Genomic DNA, 20,109 nt, shown 5'->3' with positions numbered 1-20,109 from the left:
AGCTAAATTGTCGATTCCAGCGATTTTGTTAAGCGGAAGTCCGTTATCTCCGTCCCATTACCGCGCGTCGGAAGAACGATAATCACGTAAGAACGGGAGTTATGTCTCGCCCGTTTTCGCCGTTTCGCGCATTAACCTGGCTCTCATCCGGTGGAATCTGGTGTCGATTGGCGGATTAATTACAGCGCGTGTCCTGCGGAACGGGGGGTACCACTCGGCCCGTTCGGTCTGCCTGCTTGCCGTATCCTGCTCGCCACGACCTCCACCACCGCGACCGCCACCGCCGCCACCGCCACATCGTTACCGCCGCCACTTGCAGGGGGGTTGGCTGCGCTATCGTTGTGGCCCCGCGGGTGGGGTTAGCGTCAGTGGCAGCGGTGGGTGTTCGTGCAGGTACGCGGTACCCCCGCGACCATCACCGCCGTCGTCGTCGTCACCGTCGCCGCCGCCGCCGCCGCCGCTGCCGCCGCCACCACCACCGCCACCACCAGCACCTGCATCAGCAGCAACGACCACTACACCGTCGCCGTTTTCGCGAGCGTGCCTCGCCGCCCGCTTCGTTCTCTCTCGCGTGTGTACGTGCCTCGAGAAGCCGCGATTGCGTGTGTACGTACGTACGTCGATGAAGATTCCGTGCGGCCGGCAGCGTTCTCCGGCTCGGGGTGGTTCGATACGCGCGCGCGCGCACGAACGCCCACCGCTGCTGCCGGTTTAACGCTGGTATAAATGGGGTTCGGTGCCGATAGTGGTGGACAGTTCCGCCACAGCTCTCGGAAGAGACGCCCGTGATTTTGCACCCCCGCTCGAGCAGAATTTACCGGACTATACGACAAGGGTGCACCACGGCCTTATCTCTCTTTCTTTCTCTTTCTTTTCTTATATTTCTATTCTTCTGCTTTTTTTCCCTCCTCGCTCGATCCCCCCTTCCCCCTTCTCTCTCTCTCTCCCTCTCCAACTCCCTCGCAAATCTTTTTTCTCTTCGCCGCGGTCTCTGTCCTCCCTTTCTCGCTTCCGGCTTTTCTTTTCCCTCCGTACCCTCGCCCGGCCGTTACCGCCGTTCGCGTCGCGATGACCGGATTGTAACCTCGTCAGATGACTGACGAATGACGAGTGAGTGCCGCCGGCCGTGAGGGATACCGCAGAGTCGACCCGCGTTGATCTCGCCGCGTCGATCCCGATGCCCCGTGATAGTGATGATAATGGTACGTTGATACGAGCCGACCATGCTGCCCCGCGAGAGTGCGATTGTATTATGTGGGCGGACGCGTATTCCCACCTATCCTTATCCCCGCCGGTGCATACCTTGACGAACGGCTAATCGCGCATCCCGGCCGCTTAGTCACCGACGGTTCGTTCTCGGGATCCTCTTCTCTCTTCTCTCTTCCCGTCGGGATTCGAAACGCGAACGAACGTCGCGAGGATCGGGGTGACTGACCGGCAGGCAACGACGACGACGACGACGACGACGACTACTACTACTACGACGACGACGCTTCGTGTGTTTTCGACGTGCACCTATTCAAATTTCACGAAAGAAGCGGCGAGTTCGTAAAAAGACTAGAAGCAAGGAACGAACGCGCATTTCCGCGCTTCCGAATGGTTGATCGAGTCGATCGAACGAGAAGCGCGATCGACTCGCAGGACACGCGCTCGTGTTCCCGCACGACGCGTTACGATACATTGTATGTATGTAATACGATTTACATGACGGCTTACGTGCCACAGTGACGTAGTTGATGATCGATGACGGCGCGAGTGGCGTGGGCTCACGTGGTCGACTTTCACTCGCTACCGCTCACGCATATACTTATCATTAAATTCACCCGGACTGTCGACGAAACGGCACGGAGTTCCAACGGCTGGTAGACGCGGTCGGTCGGTCGATCGCTTATAGCAGGTAGTACCATGACACTCGCGGCAGCTGCCGACATTCAAAGTGAGCTATGTGCAGGCACGGACTCCTTGACCTCTTAAAGTCGCGACACGACACAGGGAATATACCATCCCAGTATGTGTAAACCGCTCTTGACAACGTGGCGAGGATAGACGAGCGAGCGATGGTATAACTCAAGAGGCTCTGGCGATCGAACTTTTTATGATAACGTCGTTCGGCTCGGCTACGAAAAGCGTCGTCGAATCGTACCTCGCACGACGTTGCTAGTCGTTAAGACGCAACGACGCGCGTAGTTGTTTCCGACAAGCGGGATCGGTTGGGAACTTCAAAGGCAAGTTGCGAGCAGCTGAGCAGCCTCCGTCGCTATCCATCACGCGCGAACGCTCTTCGGCAGTTGATCGTCGATCATTTAAGTGTAACGGATGTTGTCTACTTATCTGTAATCTCAGCGAGTAATACACCTCGGGATATCGGAAGAGTCAACCATCGCGCGCAGTGCGGGATTTTGCAATTCGACGTATGAACCTACGCGAGGTCTCTACCTTTCGTATCGTTGTGAACTTCCAGCCTCGACTCGCTCGGTTCTACACGTCTCAGAGCGAAGCACGATTTCACGAATAAAGATGCTTTTCATTACAGATTGACGAAAGTGACCGTGAAGTACAATTTGAAAAAAAAAAGAAAAAAATTGCGGCAGAATAAGTCGAGCCAGCAACGTTCCGAAATAGCGCAGATGCAATCGCGGTGATCGAAGCGCCGTACAAATCGACGAGATAGCAAAAGAAAAATCGGCAGCGTGATCCCTAAACGCTTGGAAAATCCAGCTGGTCGTTCGATCGGTGACAGCGTGCAGCGAGTATCGATCGGCAACCGAGCAGATCGAGCACCGAGGCGATCCGGCTCGTAGCATGAGGCTGACGAAAATAGTACAGGATCGAAAGGGATGATCGACCATAGGTCCCAATGACAACCCGGCGGGGAGGAAGCGAGGAGTCTAAAAGTCCTCCCAGCCCATCGAGCAGCGGTTCGGAGGACAATGGCTTCGCGAACCGACCCCGGGTGGCCGGGCTCTACGTGAAGAACTTGAGCAGAGAGGAGTTGGATGAATTGGCCAAGGAGGGAATTTACGGGCCCACGGGGAATCCGAATGACAGGCCCGGAGACGGCGGTAGTCAGAGGAGTCTCAATATTCCGGGGGGCAGCAGAGATTCAGATGGCCTGGATCATCTCAGACGAGCGACTTCCAGAACGCCCCAGCCATCCAGGCGATCTGGCCGCGCGGCCAGATATCGCGAGCCCAGCGGCGGATTGTCGGAGAACTTAGTACGGAGGGATTATCACAGTTCGCTTCCAATGGAAAAGGATTGGCCGAGGCGACCGGAAGATCGGGGACCCGGGCAGGCTTCGCCAGAAAGGTCAGGCCGAGGATCCTCCGAGTTTCCCGCCGGCTGGAAAGAGCCGTTCGTACGATCTAGCGCCGCTGCGTCACCCAGAGGAAGTTCCGTCGACGTGCCGATTACCAGCGAGGTTTCCAGAGCGGCGGCTGGACCGGGACGCCCTGGAGCACCCTCGTCGACGGAGCTCGGCGAGGACAAAGGGCAACTGCCGCCACCATACGCAGCTCTGAGTCCGCCAAGGTACACCGAGTACGAGGAACCGAAGATTTGCCCCAAAACTGTGACGGAAGTTTATCAAACTGACGACAAGGAACGACCGAGCCCACTGATAATGGAAGAAGACAAGGAGCATCCGCAAGGGAGCGCCAAGCCGTCAGACTCGTCCGCCGACATCGACAAGGCGGATGGAGTCTCGAGTCCGGCGGGGACGGATAAGCCAACCTCGCCGGAACCGAAGAACGGTAAATCCCCACCGATGAAGAAAATCAGTTCGAAAACGCAGGACAGCATGAGGCTGCGGCCGCCGTTGGCTATAACCGCCAGCGTCTCTGCCGATTCCGGCACCGGTGATTCCGGCAGCGCGGAGATTCAGGCGGACGTCGTGACGCTGCAGGCAGCGTCGGGCGACGTTCTCGACGCCAGGGAGTCGAAAATCGAGGGCAGGTCATCCGGCGCGAGGACCCCCGGCAGCAAGGACAGCAAGCAGTTGATCAAACCATTCACGAGGGAGAGCAGATTGGAGAACAAGAGCGCCGTGCAAATCGCGCGCGAATATGGTTTTCAACCGAAGAGAAAGACGTCGGTGGAGGATGGTGCGATACTGCCAAACAAATTCGAACCATTCCCGAGTAATCTCTACGGCAGGCCGTTGGAAGAGATCGACAATTTCATCTACAACGAGGTGAGTTCATAATTTTATTTGAGTTTATATATTCTATCTTTACTTCTTCATCTTTTATTCATCGAATAAAATTATACAGGAGTACAGTTTAACTTTTCGCCTCTGATATGTAATACTTGCAATATAGATTGACGTGATATTTCAACTATCTGATGAAATTTAATTCTCTTCAAAATCCGCTGTTAAATACAAAAATCTAAGAAAAATGAAATGAAATTATTAATCATGTAGGAATTCATAATTGTAACAGGTTTGACAAGTAAAGTATTTTAATAACGTGATTGACTTAGAAGAAATGTAAAATTAATGCGGCTGAAGAAGGACAAGTACGTCCGAAACGTTTCGCTAATTGTCTTGATTGTAAGAATAAAATAAATTGTTACGATTCGCATATTCAAAAATAGCTCGTTCGGCCTCAAATTATTCATCGCTTTATTAATACGAGCGTGAAAGGATTGATGTAAAATTTTTAATAATAATTTCGGCATGAAATTATCTTTAATTTTATTCACGGAATTATAAGAGAAACTTTTCGAGAAACATCGATAGAACTAGGGATCATATTTTGAAAAATATGTTAGATTTTTGGTAAGTTTAAACATCCATTGTAAAGTACATAAAAAAAATCATAAAAGCTTTTTTCATAATATTTCCTCTCTTACCTTTTGTAATTTCCTCTCTAACCTGATGTAATAATTGCTTAGAGTTAACGGATCGTTCAATTCCTTAAATCTCGAAATGAATACGTATAAAAAATATGTCTCTTGTATTTTTTCATCGAGCAACAAATTTCAAGGAGACTGAAATCGATTCCGGACAGTTGCGACGTTATGAGTTATTCAGCATTAATTTCTTTAGATTAGAAAGAAATTTTTACATATTGAGCTTCAGCGAAATCGAAACGCGATTTCAGTTAAATATAACTACTGCCAGCTTATCATAGCTTATCTTAAATTCACAAAGCCTCGGTGGGAAATGTTAAAGGACCACGCGATCGGGGGATCGTTATAACACGGCTCTACGATGCAATTTCAACGATCTCGTATTTCCAGTTTATATCGCCGAATGTTGCGAAAGGGAGTAAATATCGGACGAACGTGCGCGCGATTTTCTGTAAATAAATTTCGTCGGCCATAAAGCGAGTGGAACAAAGGCGGGAAAACGGTAGGTGACGGTAAAAAAGGTAAAAAATAGGAATATAAAAGAATAAAAGAGAATCTGCCGGGGATGTGTGTACTACGTGTGTGCGCCGGGCAGACGAAAGGAACTTAAAACAGAGGCGGAGAAGAAGAGTCGCAAGAGAGAGCCAAGAGTTCGAAAGAGTGCGGCTGGTGAGAGGTCGACTGTGGTGAAAGAGTGAAGTGGTAAAAAGAGACGGCGACTCGCCGGGAAGAGATAAAAGTGAGAGAAAACGGGGAGGGCGACCAGGAAAGATTAGGCGAGTTCGCGAAGCGCGTGTATTTATACGCTGCACATCTATTTATATTAAAAATCGATCGACCGCGACTATTCGTGACCTGTTCTCGAGGAAGGAAGCCTGTCGGATCAGCGGGAGATTATGTGGGTCACAATACGGTTCCTTTAATTATTCCCGCTACCAATTTCCCGTCACCGCTCTGACGAAACTTTTGTTTATCGGGGAGGGGGGAGGAGAAAAAAAATTAATAATTTAGGTCCTTTACGTTGCGCGGAATGTTTGGAATTTTATCGAACGACTTCCAGAGCTTTCGAGGTATTTTACATTCAAACCTTTCTGTTGGGCGGTGAGAACGCCTCACGTTATTGAGATATTAGGCACGGAATGAGAACGTTTAATACGTCGGTGTTCGCGTCGATAGTCTTAATCCTCTCGATCAAGTTCGATTAAACAGTCGTAAAGACAAAACGTGTGTCGTACCGTACTGTAACGTTTATGAGGAGTAATCTCTAAGCAAAGAGAGCGGTGGTACTAATTCTTCGTGCAATGTATCCGAGAATCCTTCGTCCTGTGGGCCGTCCTGAAATCCCGTAGCTATCTGAAACAAAGAGAATTATTAAGTGGAAATTGCAGTCCAACGCAGTTTCACGCGAAAATTACTGTGTTATAAACGAAAGGCGCAATGAGCTTCAAGGGTATATTTTTTTTTATTGTTTGAAATAATAATGTAGGTTATGTATGTTATAAATAAAATGTGTAAAATATTATAATTACGTCATGCATATTTATAATTTTAATAATGAATTGAAGATTGCCATATTTGAAACGGATTTTTTCGCGCAAAAATGTTGTATGACGTCATCATTAGCCATCGGTAGTTAACCAATCCCTTTGCCGCATCTGTTACATTTGTGCTTATTTACGTCGTTTTTAACCTCAAAATTGCTGCCTGTTATTGCATCTGTCATATGCAATTGCATCTGTCATACGCAAGATGTCAGAAGGAAAAGAGACGTTATAAATCCTGTTTTTTTTTCCGCGAGTGCGGAAATACAACAACTAACGTATCTACAAAAATTATTTTTACCAGTGCCGAAAGGCGAAGCGAGAAAACAGTGGATTAAAATTATGAGACGCAATGGGCGAGAATTTTTACAACGGTCAGCTTTGTATTGCTACGAGGATCATTTAGAAAGATTATCTGAATCGCCTTCACGAAACCACAGTCACACATTTCTTGTTTTTTTTTTATTAATAACGACGAAATTGCGAAATCGAAACAATGCGTATTCTACAAACTTGCGAACTATCCGCCGAAACAGCTAATAATGACGTCACGATCAATCACGCACGATTGCTGGACTCACAATGTTATCTTTAACTAAAATTTACTGCAAAATAAACTTAAGCAATAATGTTTTAATGTTATTTACAGCATTTTATAAGTATAAGGAATATTTGAAAAAAATTTTCAGAATATTTTATTTCTTTCCGTTGAAGCCCGCACATTTGCAAATTCAAATGTTCAAAGGTTAAGAGACGCGGCACGGTGATTGAACGAAGGGAAGCTGCTTATTCGTTTTTCAACTTATTCTCAAAATTTTTCGGGCGAAGCGAGAATGGCCGGCGGGAGGAGAAACGAACTGTTGTATTTTTCCACGTGGTGATCCGGAAAGAGGAAACTTTCGCAATTTGTCTATCGGAACAGCGTAAAAATCGTGTTAATGCAACTTCCATTACACGCCCGATCGTAAATTGTAATAGAGTGTACGCGCGCGAGCGTGCTGAATTTTATTTATGATCCTGAGGTAGCGGGTCACTAGCGGCGTCAACGCAGCCGGAAAGAAAAGCCTCGACTTCATTAATCTCGTTAAACTCCGCTTTATGTAAAGCGATCCGAATATATAGCGCTGGGTATACATTTTCTCTTAATTTTCGTTCCATAAAAAAATATGACGTCGATAATTGTGCGTTAATTTTCTCTATAACCGAGTTAATACTTTCGAGAAGGCCACTACGTAAAAACCATCTTTTTCCCGGGGATACAAAGATACATTAAATATTTAAGTTAATTAAGCCCTTTCTGAAACGAATAATGCATGCAGTTATCGCTTTGAATAAAGTGGTTGAAAGGTGCGTAATGAAATTATAATTAATGCATTTTAATGAAATCGCGATAAATGCATCATATAATTAAAATTAATAAATCATATAAAAATGAGTGACGTAATAAATAATTGAAAAATACAATTCGGGCTCCGTGAAAATATCAAAATTGCCAACCGGAGCACGAGTGCTGTTTTTTCTCGCGTAAATCGCTGAATGCGTTTGCACTTCCACTATTACATTACAATTTTTTAATCCAAAGGGCATACGTATTTTAACTCCCGCTTTGAATCCTTTGCCGTGCCGCTATTAACAATCCAGTTATAACGTGTTTAGTTCTCTAACGTTTAACATTAAATGTGCGGTCAGAGTCGGTAATTATCTCCTTGCGTTTTATGAATTTGACATCGTGTGAATACCGAGGTGCAACGGACGATATCTACCGAGCGTGTCCGAGTAAATCTAATTATAAAGCGTAATTATAGTTAAATACGTACGATCAAATTTAAATGCGATTACAAACGATACAAGTAAAGCGTATGATCGTAACGTCAAATGCGAAACTTAAAAGTTTTGTAAAAACTGTTTTCACAAATTAATGGGTCAGTTACATTATGAAATTAGTCAAAGAAAATTGAAACTAAAATTAGATCGTTTACGATTATCGGGAGACAAAGGGATCTTTCGCTGATTTATTTTGACAGAGTGGAACAGCCCACAAACGGCAGGTAACTAATATTCACTGTCTCTCTCTCCTATTTATTAGGCCCCACCCCATCATTACTCAAGTTACGTGTAACACTCAAGAACACGATTTAAAAATCCTTGATTAATTTGTGGTAAGTCGGATCGAGAGGCTCGATGTGCGTTTCAAAATTTATTTATTTTAATAGAATGTCTATATGTACAACATTTATATTGATTAATTTTACTTTTTTATCGTACAATTACATGGCAGCAAGCTGATTCTGTTTGTCATTATTAAAATAACACTTTTGATAGCAATTTGACGCCAAAATGACGACAATAATTTTAGTTGATAACAAACATTAGTTTTCTAACATCAAATAATGGTTATTTTATTTTGCGTTTATTTATTATATTAATTACTAATTTGGTCGGTATAGTCGTCTATATATTTATATATATAATATATTATAGTATATTAATTAAGAAAAAGAATCAAAAAACATTAATTACATCATGAAGACGTCATAAAGATATTATAAAGACGCTGATGATGACGTCAATATTGCGACATTTAAACAAATATTCACGTTAACGTCATTCGTACATAACTAGTATTTGACGTCACAATGATAATTTCTGGCTACCTGGGTCAGTATCGTTTTACAAATTAAGACTTTATTTCTGATATTAATATTTGACTGAGATTATTCCTTCGTTCTGAATCACCACGTTCTTCCAATCAAATTCATGCACGTAATTTGCGATATTCCGTGATAACAGAAAACTGCAATGTATTTCTATTGATGTGAGATCTGTATTCAGTAACTGTATTTTTAAGTACTCGTTCCGTCCGTCCCAAGTTCGACGCTTTTCAATTTAAACAATTAATTCCACATATCACGTTTGTCTTCAAATGTGGTGGAAACATATCCTTTGTGTTTTAACAAAACTGTTTAATTTATCTGATCCTTTGAAATCTAAGCTTAATCGTGGTATTTGTTTAGTCTTTGCTTGAATTTATAAGCTTTAACAGAAATAAATGGAATCGTGAGGTAATGTTTACGTATATTATTTCCTTTTATGTTACGAGATACCACACTTCGAGACTTTATTGGGTGGAGTTTTATTAATAATCTTCGTACGGTTATGAAAAACATTAGATCACGACGGTACCATTTAACAAGCTACCAATAATTAGTTCCAAATTTTTCTCGTGACATTCTAGATGTGATAAAAATAGCACTTATCAGTTCAACCGTGCATCGCATCTATTTTCTGGCTTAATGAATGACAGAAATAAAAGTTTAAGAATCACTCTATAAAAGGTGAGATTGTAATTATAAATTACCAATTATAAATTATTCTGCCACTTCTTTTGATAAGCGTTAAATACAAGAAATATCCAAGAATACTATAATAAATATAACTATTATATATAACTATAACCTATTATAAATAATATAATAGGATAAATTGGAGTATTACGGCTATATGGAAAAGATGGTCATAGTCTATAATTTCTCCAATAAATAATTGCTAATAGTGAATTTTTAAAGTCACTCTGAAAGATAATCAATATTTACAGTAATTTATATACGTACATTATTCGAAATAATCTTATTCTGAATATTATATAATACTTTTACTTTTGACTACCTGCAAAGTTTTGTCCTGCAAAAGCTGCTATAAATGACAGCTGAGCTATCATAATCAACGTTACATATATAATAAAAAACCTAAATGTAACGTGACTTATAATTCGTACTTTTATTTTCACTATTTATTTAAATAAGTATACTACGATCGTCATGCACTATGATCGTCTTTTTCTTATAATTCGAGAGAGATGGCCCACTTTGTTTTTCATACAGTTTTTTTTCTAAATTATAGCAATTTGTTTCGTTTTCTTACTTTGAAAGAATTATAATGTTACGTCATTATTGCAATATCAGATTTTAATTTTTATGTTACTATTGCAATATTATAATAATAACTAAGCCATATATAATTATGTATATTTTTAAGATATATACATGTTTATACTAAATGTATAAAATTATAATATTTTATTTATCACTTTAGAAAATGTTACATTCATTTTTAACATAAAACGTGTTGCATAATACTATGGCCATCTTTTCCTTAAAAGTTTAATAAGATGACCAATGTATATGTTTTTTTATAATATTTTGATAATATTAGATTTCTAATAAATATTTTCTGTTTAAATACAGTTAGTTTTATTAACTTTAAGATTCAGCGAAGTGATATACAGTACCGGCCAATATTATATCTCCTTTCAATTTTTGAAGCATAACTTCTATCGAAGTGTATCGAATGTACTCAAAGTTTTATAGTAAACACTTGACGAAAGGTATACTTTGTACATAAGGTCTAATGAGAATGGACAATATTTACTATGATGTTCGAATTTTTTATTAACCTTTTCATGGTTGCACTTTTGTGCTCTTTTCGTTTTTCGTGTCGCAATCATTGTCATTATAACCTAACTTCAGCAGTTAGATTTAATATTCCACATTATTTATACTTGTTACGACTGTTATGACTCAAAATTTATGATTAAAGTATTTTGAAAATTTCAAATAAAAATCATTTTTCACTTGTTGTTGTTTTCATTATTTGACACAAAGTTATTATTTACGTAGGTTACTTATCATCAAAACATATTATTTACGTAGGTTATTATTTACGTAGGTTACTTATCATCAAAACATATTATGAATTAATAGATATTCGTTCCCTTTAAAACCAGTAACGCTACAAAATGAAACGAATCGAAAGGTGATATAATTTTACTGTATCAAATATTATTAAAAAATAACGAAAATAAAAATACGTTTTTTACATTTTTGAAAACTAGGACCATCTTGCCCGAGTTTATCCTAATTCCTTTCTTCCTGTACAGGTTGTTGCATGTGAAACAAAGTTCTTTGAAAAAATTTATAAATTCTTTTCTCACTACAAACACATTTTCTTCGGAAAAATTGTATTATATAATATATAAAAATAGTTGTCATATAAAAGATTTTCCTTTAAAGATTACAAAAAAGACGACAAATTACCACAATATAAAAATTACGTTAATACATATAATAATTTCGATTACATTTTACCGCATTCTCGTAAATCATCGTTACGGATATGTTTGTACGCGTTTATCCACAATACTCGAGTACCAGTTCAATACCAGCGTCAGTGTGACTAAGAAGAAAAATCTTAAGCTTGAGTAAGCTCGTTAGGTTCTTTATGCAGGGGAGCAATGAATCTTTCTCGAACGACTGGCGAGTTGTTATTACTCTTTTCTCACGCTCTAGCTTTTTCAAAATGAAAAGCAGCGCGGGCGTCGTCATATTTCTTTTGCGTTATTCTTGTCGCTGCCAGAGCAAAAACTGCCGGTCCACCGAGCGAGTTAATGTATCTTTAATATCGCGAGGCGCGAGGGGGCCAAGAGAATAGAACGTTCGGCAAGAATGGGAAAGCATTATTTATCGGATGCAACGCTTCGCTACCCTCAACGAGCTATTGCGCTTTTCGGCGTCACGATTTCCGCAGCGAGAAAAATTCCACGGATTTTTTCCGGTTCACGTGACCGGTATCGTAATCGCCAACAGATTTTATCTCGCTTCTCTGTAATACGAGTGCGATAAACCAGTTTGCGATAATTTTGTTAAGACTGGCGTCGGCATTTTCCGCTCGGTAACGTACAACCGTTATACACGGTGTATCGTGAAACGCATGCCTTGCAGAGTTTCTGCGGAAAAATGACGTCACGCTGAGAAAAACATTCACTGCTGTTGAGTTTTATCAATTTTATTAACTTTGTTTCACGTATTTTATCAATAAATTGAACAAGCTATTTTGTTAAAGAAAACATTGAACTCTGTTTTATTAATTATTATATAAAATAACTTACAAGGAAAGTAAAGTTGTTACGTGTTAATAAATGTTTAGCAAGAAATATGAATTAATTAATCGTTATCAATCGTCACAATGTCCCATTCTAGACTTATCTGTTTTACAAATCTATTAATATAAATCCTTGTAAGGATTTATCCTTACAATCAATTCAGACCAAACAATATCAAGACGGTACCGCTTCGTAAGATATAAAGCAACAATCTGAATATATAAACTAATATGATTATTAATGACTGTTTCCATGTTTTATCATAGGAGCATGATTTACCGACGGATACGTGTTTCTAACATATTATTATATTAGAAATTACAAATGCGTGCTCCTATGGTAAAAAGTGGGAGCAGTCATTAATAATTACCCTGTAGATGTTCATTTTTAATTCTCATAAATTCTTCAAAGATTTGCAACTAAATTCAAATGTTATTTATCCAGTAATGTATTAATTAGCTGGTTTAAAAATTATTTATTCCAACAATGTAATGGCAACTAGGAAAGTGGCAACTATACAAGTTTTAGAATTGATGTAGAATTAATGTACATAGTTCAATAAAGTATTTTATAGTTTATGTTGCACATAACGTTTCAGTTTATAGTAAAGTACTTGAACCATAATTGCAACTGTAGTTATGTATGTAGATTTTATTACAAATAAGTTATGAGTTGTGACAATTACATACTTCCAGTTTACGTACGGCCAATTAAGTATCCGACCGGAATAATTATAGTAGAGCAGTGATGTGAGACCTCAAATGTTGGAATAAGAATGAGAAATGCGAGTTTAAATCTCAGTTTTCTCGTCACCAACATTTGCATTGCTATTTTTCTATAGTTTATCCGATGATTTTACTGTAAATGGTTCATTAATATTACTGTATTTTCTTAATTTATATAACTTATTATTTTTATTACAACTTTATAATATATAGTTGAAGTGCTAGTTGTTTACAAATGTATAATTGCTAATACAATTGTTCTCTCTGATTGTGAGTGTAGACGTTGACTTTTGCGTTGTAAAGGCTTGTAAGATGATTCCGAAACTAATGTATCCCAGTAAACACGAAGTAACAATAACATAACGTCAATGTTATAATTTCACTCGATAATGTTACGTGTATTATATTACATTTATATTGTTGAGTGTAAAATTATTACGCTCTCTATATATTATTATAATTGCAATTTGATTAATTATTTATTTCATTTTTCTGCAACACTTGCAATATATTGAAAAAATTATTGAATACTTTAGATAAATATAGAGGATGAGATCCATTATTAGGAGATGAATTCTAGCGATTACTTATGGAATTATTTGTAGTTCGTCACTATGTAATTAAGCTAATACGCCAATACACGAAAGCCAACGTTTATTATAAGGCATTTTTACTTTTGAACATTACAAAACTTTTTCCGATACATTTTAACATTTAGTAACACGTATTTTCTCATTCTTTTTAAACTTAAACGTATTATCAGTATTATTACATAATTATAAATATATAAAGGGTAAACTCTGGTAAGATGGCCATAGTTTTTTTTTAAATACAAAAAACACATTTTCATTTCTTAATAATGTTTGATATATCACTTCACTGAAACTTAAAGTTAATAATACTATTAAATTTAAAAAGAAACTTATTAAAAATCTAATATTATCAAAATATTGTAAGATACGCATTGGCCATTTTATCAAACATCTAAGAAGAAGATAATCATAGTATTATGGAATACATTTAATGTTAAAAATGAATGTAACATTTTCTAAAGTGTTAAATAAAACTTATAATTTTATATATTTAATATAAACACTTAAATATATGTACATAACTATACGTATATGACTTAAGTATAATTATAACATTGCAATAGTAACATAAAAATTGAAATCTGATTTTAACAATAATAACAATTATAATTCTTTTAAAGTAAGGAAACGAAACAGATTTTCTATAATTTAAAGATAAACAATTTATGAAGAAACAAAATAAGCAATCTTGCTCGAACTTGTAAGAAAAAGATGATCATAGTATATTTAAATAAATAGTGAAAACGAAAGTGCAAATTAATAGTCGTTACAATTTACGTTCCTTTATTATAAGAATTATATAATATTGAGAATAAGATTATTTTGAATAGTGTACGCATATAAATTACAGTAAATATTAAATATCTTTCAGAATGACTATAAAAATGCGCTATTTAGCAATTATTGGAGAGATCACAGACTATAGCCATCGTTTCCGTACTTTACCCCACATGTTGAATGTTTCTCCTTTGTCATTTAATATTTCATTCGGCTGTACACACATTTCGAGTTATGCAAAGTTAAACAATAACGCAGACTCTTAAGCATACTGATGCCTCAACAGGTCTAACTCGACCTTTTTTTTCAAAGTTTCCATATCAAAGTAGTTATTCGAGAAGTAGTTTCATTGCTAATTTTACATCGCATGTATACTCGGGAGCACTGAGGTTGCGACACTTTTTTCCAATAAATTTGAGAACGCGCGATCAAGTTCAGGATGCGAATCCCTGTCATACGTTCGTGCACATGAATCATGGTTGGGAAATGTAACGTTTCGAGTGGTTTCGTACATTCCGTACGTATGAAATATATACGAAGCAGGTAAAAACGGATTACAAACGGCAAATTTTCAAAAACCCATCGCATGATATTCATAATATAACACAAACATAATTAATTTTGCGGTTTTGCGTAATGTACGATAGTCGCAATACTGGCGAGCATCATTTCCTCGTCCTTTAATATTAATTGACAAACATCATAGTGACGTCACTTGATGTATTTTGCGTGGCCGAAAGCTACAACGTATATTATATGCAGCTTCATCTATTTATGAAAATCATATTAGATACACTAGATATAATTCATGCCCAACCTTGGCATGAATGATCACGATGACGTCATATTTGCGTATACAATAATTAACATAAATTTGAACCTTAAGTGGACGCGCCGCGGCACTGACAACGAGTGGCGCAAAATTTGTATTACAGAATTTGTATTACTGATCATTAGTAATTCATTTCTTTCTTCTATTACCGGCTTTCCTCATTTAACATCTTAACTATGTGATAGTGTAACTGTCGTTTTTTTTCCTATCAAGTAATTAGCCTTTTATTCAATTTGAAAACGCTTTAAGACACGTTTTGCAGTGCTTATATAAATAATTGTGATAATGCGAGATGTTAATTATTCCCTACGTTTTAATTTGTTTTTACTCGCATTACTGTTTAATATCTCTTTTCCCGGCGCTAATTGGGTTAAAGTTAGGTTACATTAGGTTGTGTTACAGATAAACAGCTCAAACAAAAAGAAAATAAGAATGAAAACTGTTTTAGAGGTATCCTGGACAAACCTATCCATTTTCCTGTCATAAGTCTCAAAAATAATCTAGAAAAACAACTTTGATTACTTATAATTATCGTTTTCATTTTTGAAAAGTTTTAAAAATTTATTTTATATCATTGTCCAGTAACAGCACTATCATTTTTCTACGTTTGATTTTAAAGGGATCTGTCTTTATTTTTAAACAATTATTTTATTTATAACTTTTTAGCTGCGCCCAACCGAATTAATTTCATAAGAGAATAGACATTAAATTTTAATATTATATTTTATTGTAAATACATTTTACTTGCTTTTATGACGATTTTACAATTATTTATATAATTATTGTAACTCCTAAATAATAAATTTGTTATGTGACACTCAGGGCCGCGCGCGCCCACTAACGTTCGGCCGGGAGGCACGCCCACTAATGGCTACAGAAATGTCATGTGCCGCGCGCGAAATCTATAAATAAATATTAAATTCATGAAATATAATATTAGCGGAACATGTTACATAAAAAATATTAAATTCTTTAATTTCTTTAATTTAGCAACATGTGAGAGTAGCCTAGATAGCATAAAATATTCATAAAGGATTTACAAAATACTTATAATAATTATTTGAAACTTTTATAAATATTTATGCAAAAATTTCTTAAATATTTTTATGATCTTACATTGCAGAGATCATAAAGATTTATTATTATGATGAAAATATTTATAAAGTATGTATAAAATATAATCATAAATGTTTATTCATTTACTGTTGTCGTAAGTATATTCATTTACTGTTGTCGTAAGTATAATATAAAATATTTGTTAATGTTTTCTTTTTTTAGTAAATAACAATAAATATTCATAAATATTTATCATAAATATTGCGAGTTGCTTCGGAAAGGAAAATGTCAGGAAACGTTACTCGATTATATGCTCGACGAACACGTTTGACAAATCGGTTTATAGGCAAAATCCCAAAAGCTGATTATTTAAAATTTGTACAAATTTATAAAATTTCATATTACAAATGTATATTCATATATAAATGTATAAAAATTCTACACATTTTCTACATCTGTTCTTGAAATCTTTCATATACATGAATTATATATTCTAAAATTTCCAAGATTTTTTATTTTATAATTTATGATAAAATGTTTCTTATAAAAATCTAAATAAATTAAAAGTATTTTTTAGAAATCATAGAATAAAAAATTTAATAATATTTCAGAATTCACATGTATGAAAAGTTCTAACAATAAGAGAAGATGCAGAATTTCTAAGTATCTACTTATTTGTGAGCATTTCTGAAAAATGTTCCAGTTTGCATGAAAATTATGAGAAAAATTTTCATCACGGTATACGGAATCAAATTTATTTTACATTAAATTTATATAAGGTGTCCCAAAATTCGCGGATTCGGAGTATAAGACTTTATGCTAACAGAAACAACTTTTTCGTTTAGCAAAATTATGTTGGACCGATAGTTTTTGCGTGAGAGATGGTTAAATTTAACGAATAAGCGCTCTAGTTTATGAGGCGTCCAGTCCAATCCCAATACGGGATTGTGTAAGATTAATTCACGGCATTCTAAGACTGTACATAAAAATTAATTATAAATATCGGACCACAATCTCTTCTCTCATACTGCTTAAGCTATGAAAAGTTCGTAAAATAAATACTAATTTCATTCCTTACATAATAAATAAATAGAAAAATTGTCTAATTCTGTAGGTTCATATGACGTCAAATGTCTTAGAAATGTTTCACCGAATTTTTAAAAAAATTTTCATCAAGTTTTCAAATAATTACAAGGTATTTGTAGAAAATTCAAGAAAATTTAAATTTTTTGAAAAATAAATAATTTAAGAAAGTTATTGTTCAAAAAATGTAATTTTCCTTTTTTTTGTACAGAAACAATATTTATTTTTATATAATTTTTTAAATCTTGCTGATACTTATAATTAGATAAAAGTTTGAAAGATGTGTGATAAATTTTAAGATACCGATAAAACTGTTATTGAATAAAACTGTAAAATATTTGACATAATAGAACACTCGGCTCGCGCAAAGCATTTCATTATTTATACATTTGTCTTTATTTTCAGATGGATCTACAGAATTAGACAATTTTGTTCTTATTATTCTGTTTATTTATTATTTTTTATTTATTTATTACATAAGGAATAAGATTAATATTTATTTTATTGACTTTTTATATTTTAAACAGTACTTTTTTTAAGCAAAATAAATTTTTTGAATCCATTTTCGTTGGGGGGGGGAGGTAAACATATTATCATCCTTGTTTTTATTTCATTGTATTTGTCTTTTTATAAATAACCTGAGGAATAAATATTTCATAACTTTTAGTCTAAAATCTATTGAATAACACACTGATGAACGTAAGTTTCCAATTTAAAATAAATATATTGTTTATTAACAAAATTATTGTACAACATGTAAATAGAAGGGCCACAATATCACTTTCTCTTCTGTATTTCAAGTATTATATTACATTTATACTGTTACGTGTGAAATTATATATTATTGATGTTGCGTTACTGTTATATGATGTCTATTGAAATTCAAATCTACTATTATTGCGATTGATTATTCATTCTATTTATTTACGATACTTGCAATAAAAGATTCACGGATATGAATATAGAAATTCCCGAGTGCTTTAGATAAATGTATATTTTAAGTAATGGCGGAGACGCGAATTTAAAACAGTTTTTGTGACGAAAGAAAGAAACTTTCAGAGATATTATCCGAGAAAAATCACGAAATTCTTCCTCTTAAAACGAGGAAAACGATAACTTAGAATGGTATAAAATGAACAGCTTTCTAAAACCAGCGCGACGTTTTGATTATGCACATCTCTCTCTCTCTCTCTCTCTCTCTCTCTCTCTCTCTCTCTCTCGCTCGCCAATTAAGAAAAGCAAAATAAAGTTTTTTCAGTTAAATATGGAAATCAGGATGCTGTTAATGTAATTATCACGATAATCTCATAGAGAGAGAGAGAGAGAGAGAGAGAGAGAGAGAGAGAGAGAGAAGGGGGGGGGGGAGAGAGTTGAGATGAGATATTCTTCGCGAAGTCAGACTTTCAATATCTTATCTGGCGCTTTTTGTAGGCGGATCACGTACGCGATACTTGATCCGCGACATTTTCATCGTTCGCCTACTGTGTTTATACGCAAATTGACATTTCGGCGCGAAAGAAACACGGGAGAACCGACAAGAATATCGCCTATCGTGGATATCTATGGGGAAACTTCACCCTTGTTGCGAACTGCTGTTATTTGCTGTCATTTCGACATCAAAACGACACTAAACACATCATTTGTTGTCATTCTGATATCCAAACGACGACAAATAACAGCAGTTTGCTATAGGAGTGTGTCACAGAACAAAAATGTAGCCTACATTGTTACGCAATCCACTTCGTCTTGTTAAATATTATCTAGGATATTTGCATATATTTATCATGCTACTCGCGAAGATGTCTGACCTAGATTTTGGATTAAGAAATAAAAATTCTCTTGCTTATCTTCCATTTAGGGAAAAGAAACGACAATTTAGAAAACTATTGTTTTTATCTACGCTAGTCGCCATTAATTATACAGATGAAATTAATAAAAACAACTGACTAATAAAAAAATCGAACGTAAAGAGATTACTAATAGAGTAGCGTGATAATTGGAGCACAAAAATACAGTGTAAATAGAATAAATGCTTCAATGCCAATTAATAGAATAAGATAAAAATGTGATCGATAAATAAGAACACATGAAGAATTAGGAAAAAAATAATTACATCTATTTTCAATTTAAAAAAAAAAAATTTAATAAAAACGCCGTTACAAATTTTTTTCTGATCTATTTCAACATAAATAGCAGTATAAGAAAATAATAATAGCCAAAGTTAAATCATTAAGTTAATAAAAAATAAATAATGTTTTAAGAGAAATATTAATAGAATCTATTATCGTGCGTTAAACGGTAAAATAACAACTTCTCATTTCTGGTTCATACATTCATGACTTCTTTCTATATAAAGTTTGTTGAAAACGAATTTTTGAAAAGCATTGATAGTATTATATCATTTTACATGTTTGCAGCTTCCTGAAAATCTTTCGTTTATAATTTTTTTCTTTCATATTTTCCTCGCGGTTTCGAACATTTAATCGCTGTGCTATATAAACAGGTACAATTCTCCATGAAAATATACAATAATTACAAAATCTTCAATTACAGTGAACTGTTGACAGAGGTTACATAAATTTTTTATATATTCTTGTATAAGTCTTAAGGTAGGAAAAATAGTGTTGGACTCAACAAATCTATGTAGTTCTTTTATAAATTATGCTATTTAATACATATAAAAAGTATATTTTATTACTTAGTTTATCAA

At 36.2% G+C, this 20,109-nt stretch overlaps 1 protein-coding gene across 2 annotated transcripts in view; it reads left to right on the top strand.

Moving 5' to 3' along the window:
- The first annotated feature begins 492 nt into the window (after positions 1 to 492).
- The window catches only part of LOC105193623 (sodium channel protein 60E), a 226,986-nt gene continuing 207,369 nt past the window's right edge, over positions 493 to 20,109 (top strand). Inside the window, exon 1 of one of the 2 annotated variants that reach the window (XM_039446819.1) lies at positions 493 to 4,192. In XM_039446819.1, coding sequence (XP_039302753.1) covers positions 2,858 to 4,192 — 1,335 coding nt within the window. In that variant the 5' untranslated portion in view covers positions 493 to 2,857. The remainder of the gene's footprint in view (positions 4,193 to 20,109) is intronic. The other variant, XM_026139038.2, reaches the window with a different exon arrangement.

This window comes from Solenopsis invicta, chromosome 3, assembly GCF_016802725.1.
Source record: "Solenopsis invicta isolate M01_SB chromosome 3, UNIL_Sinv_3.0, whole genome shotgun sequence".
Classification (NCBI taxonomy): Eukaryota; Metazoa; Arthropoda; class Insecta; order Hymenoptera; family Formicidae; genus Solenopsis; species Solenopsis invicta.
This window is presented reverse-complemented; position numbering and strand designations above follow the sequence as displayed.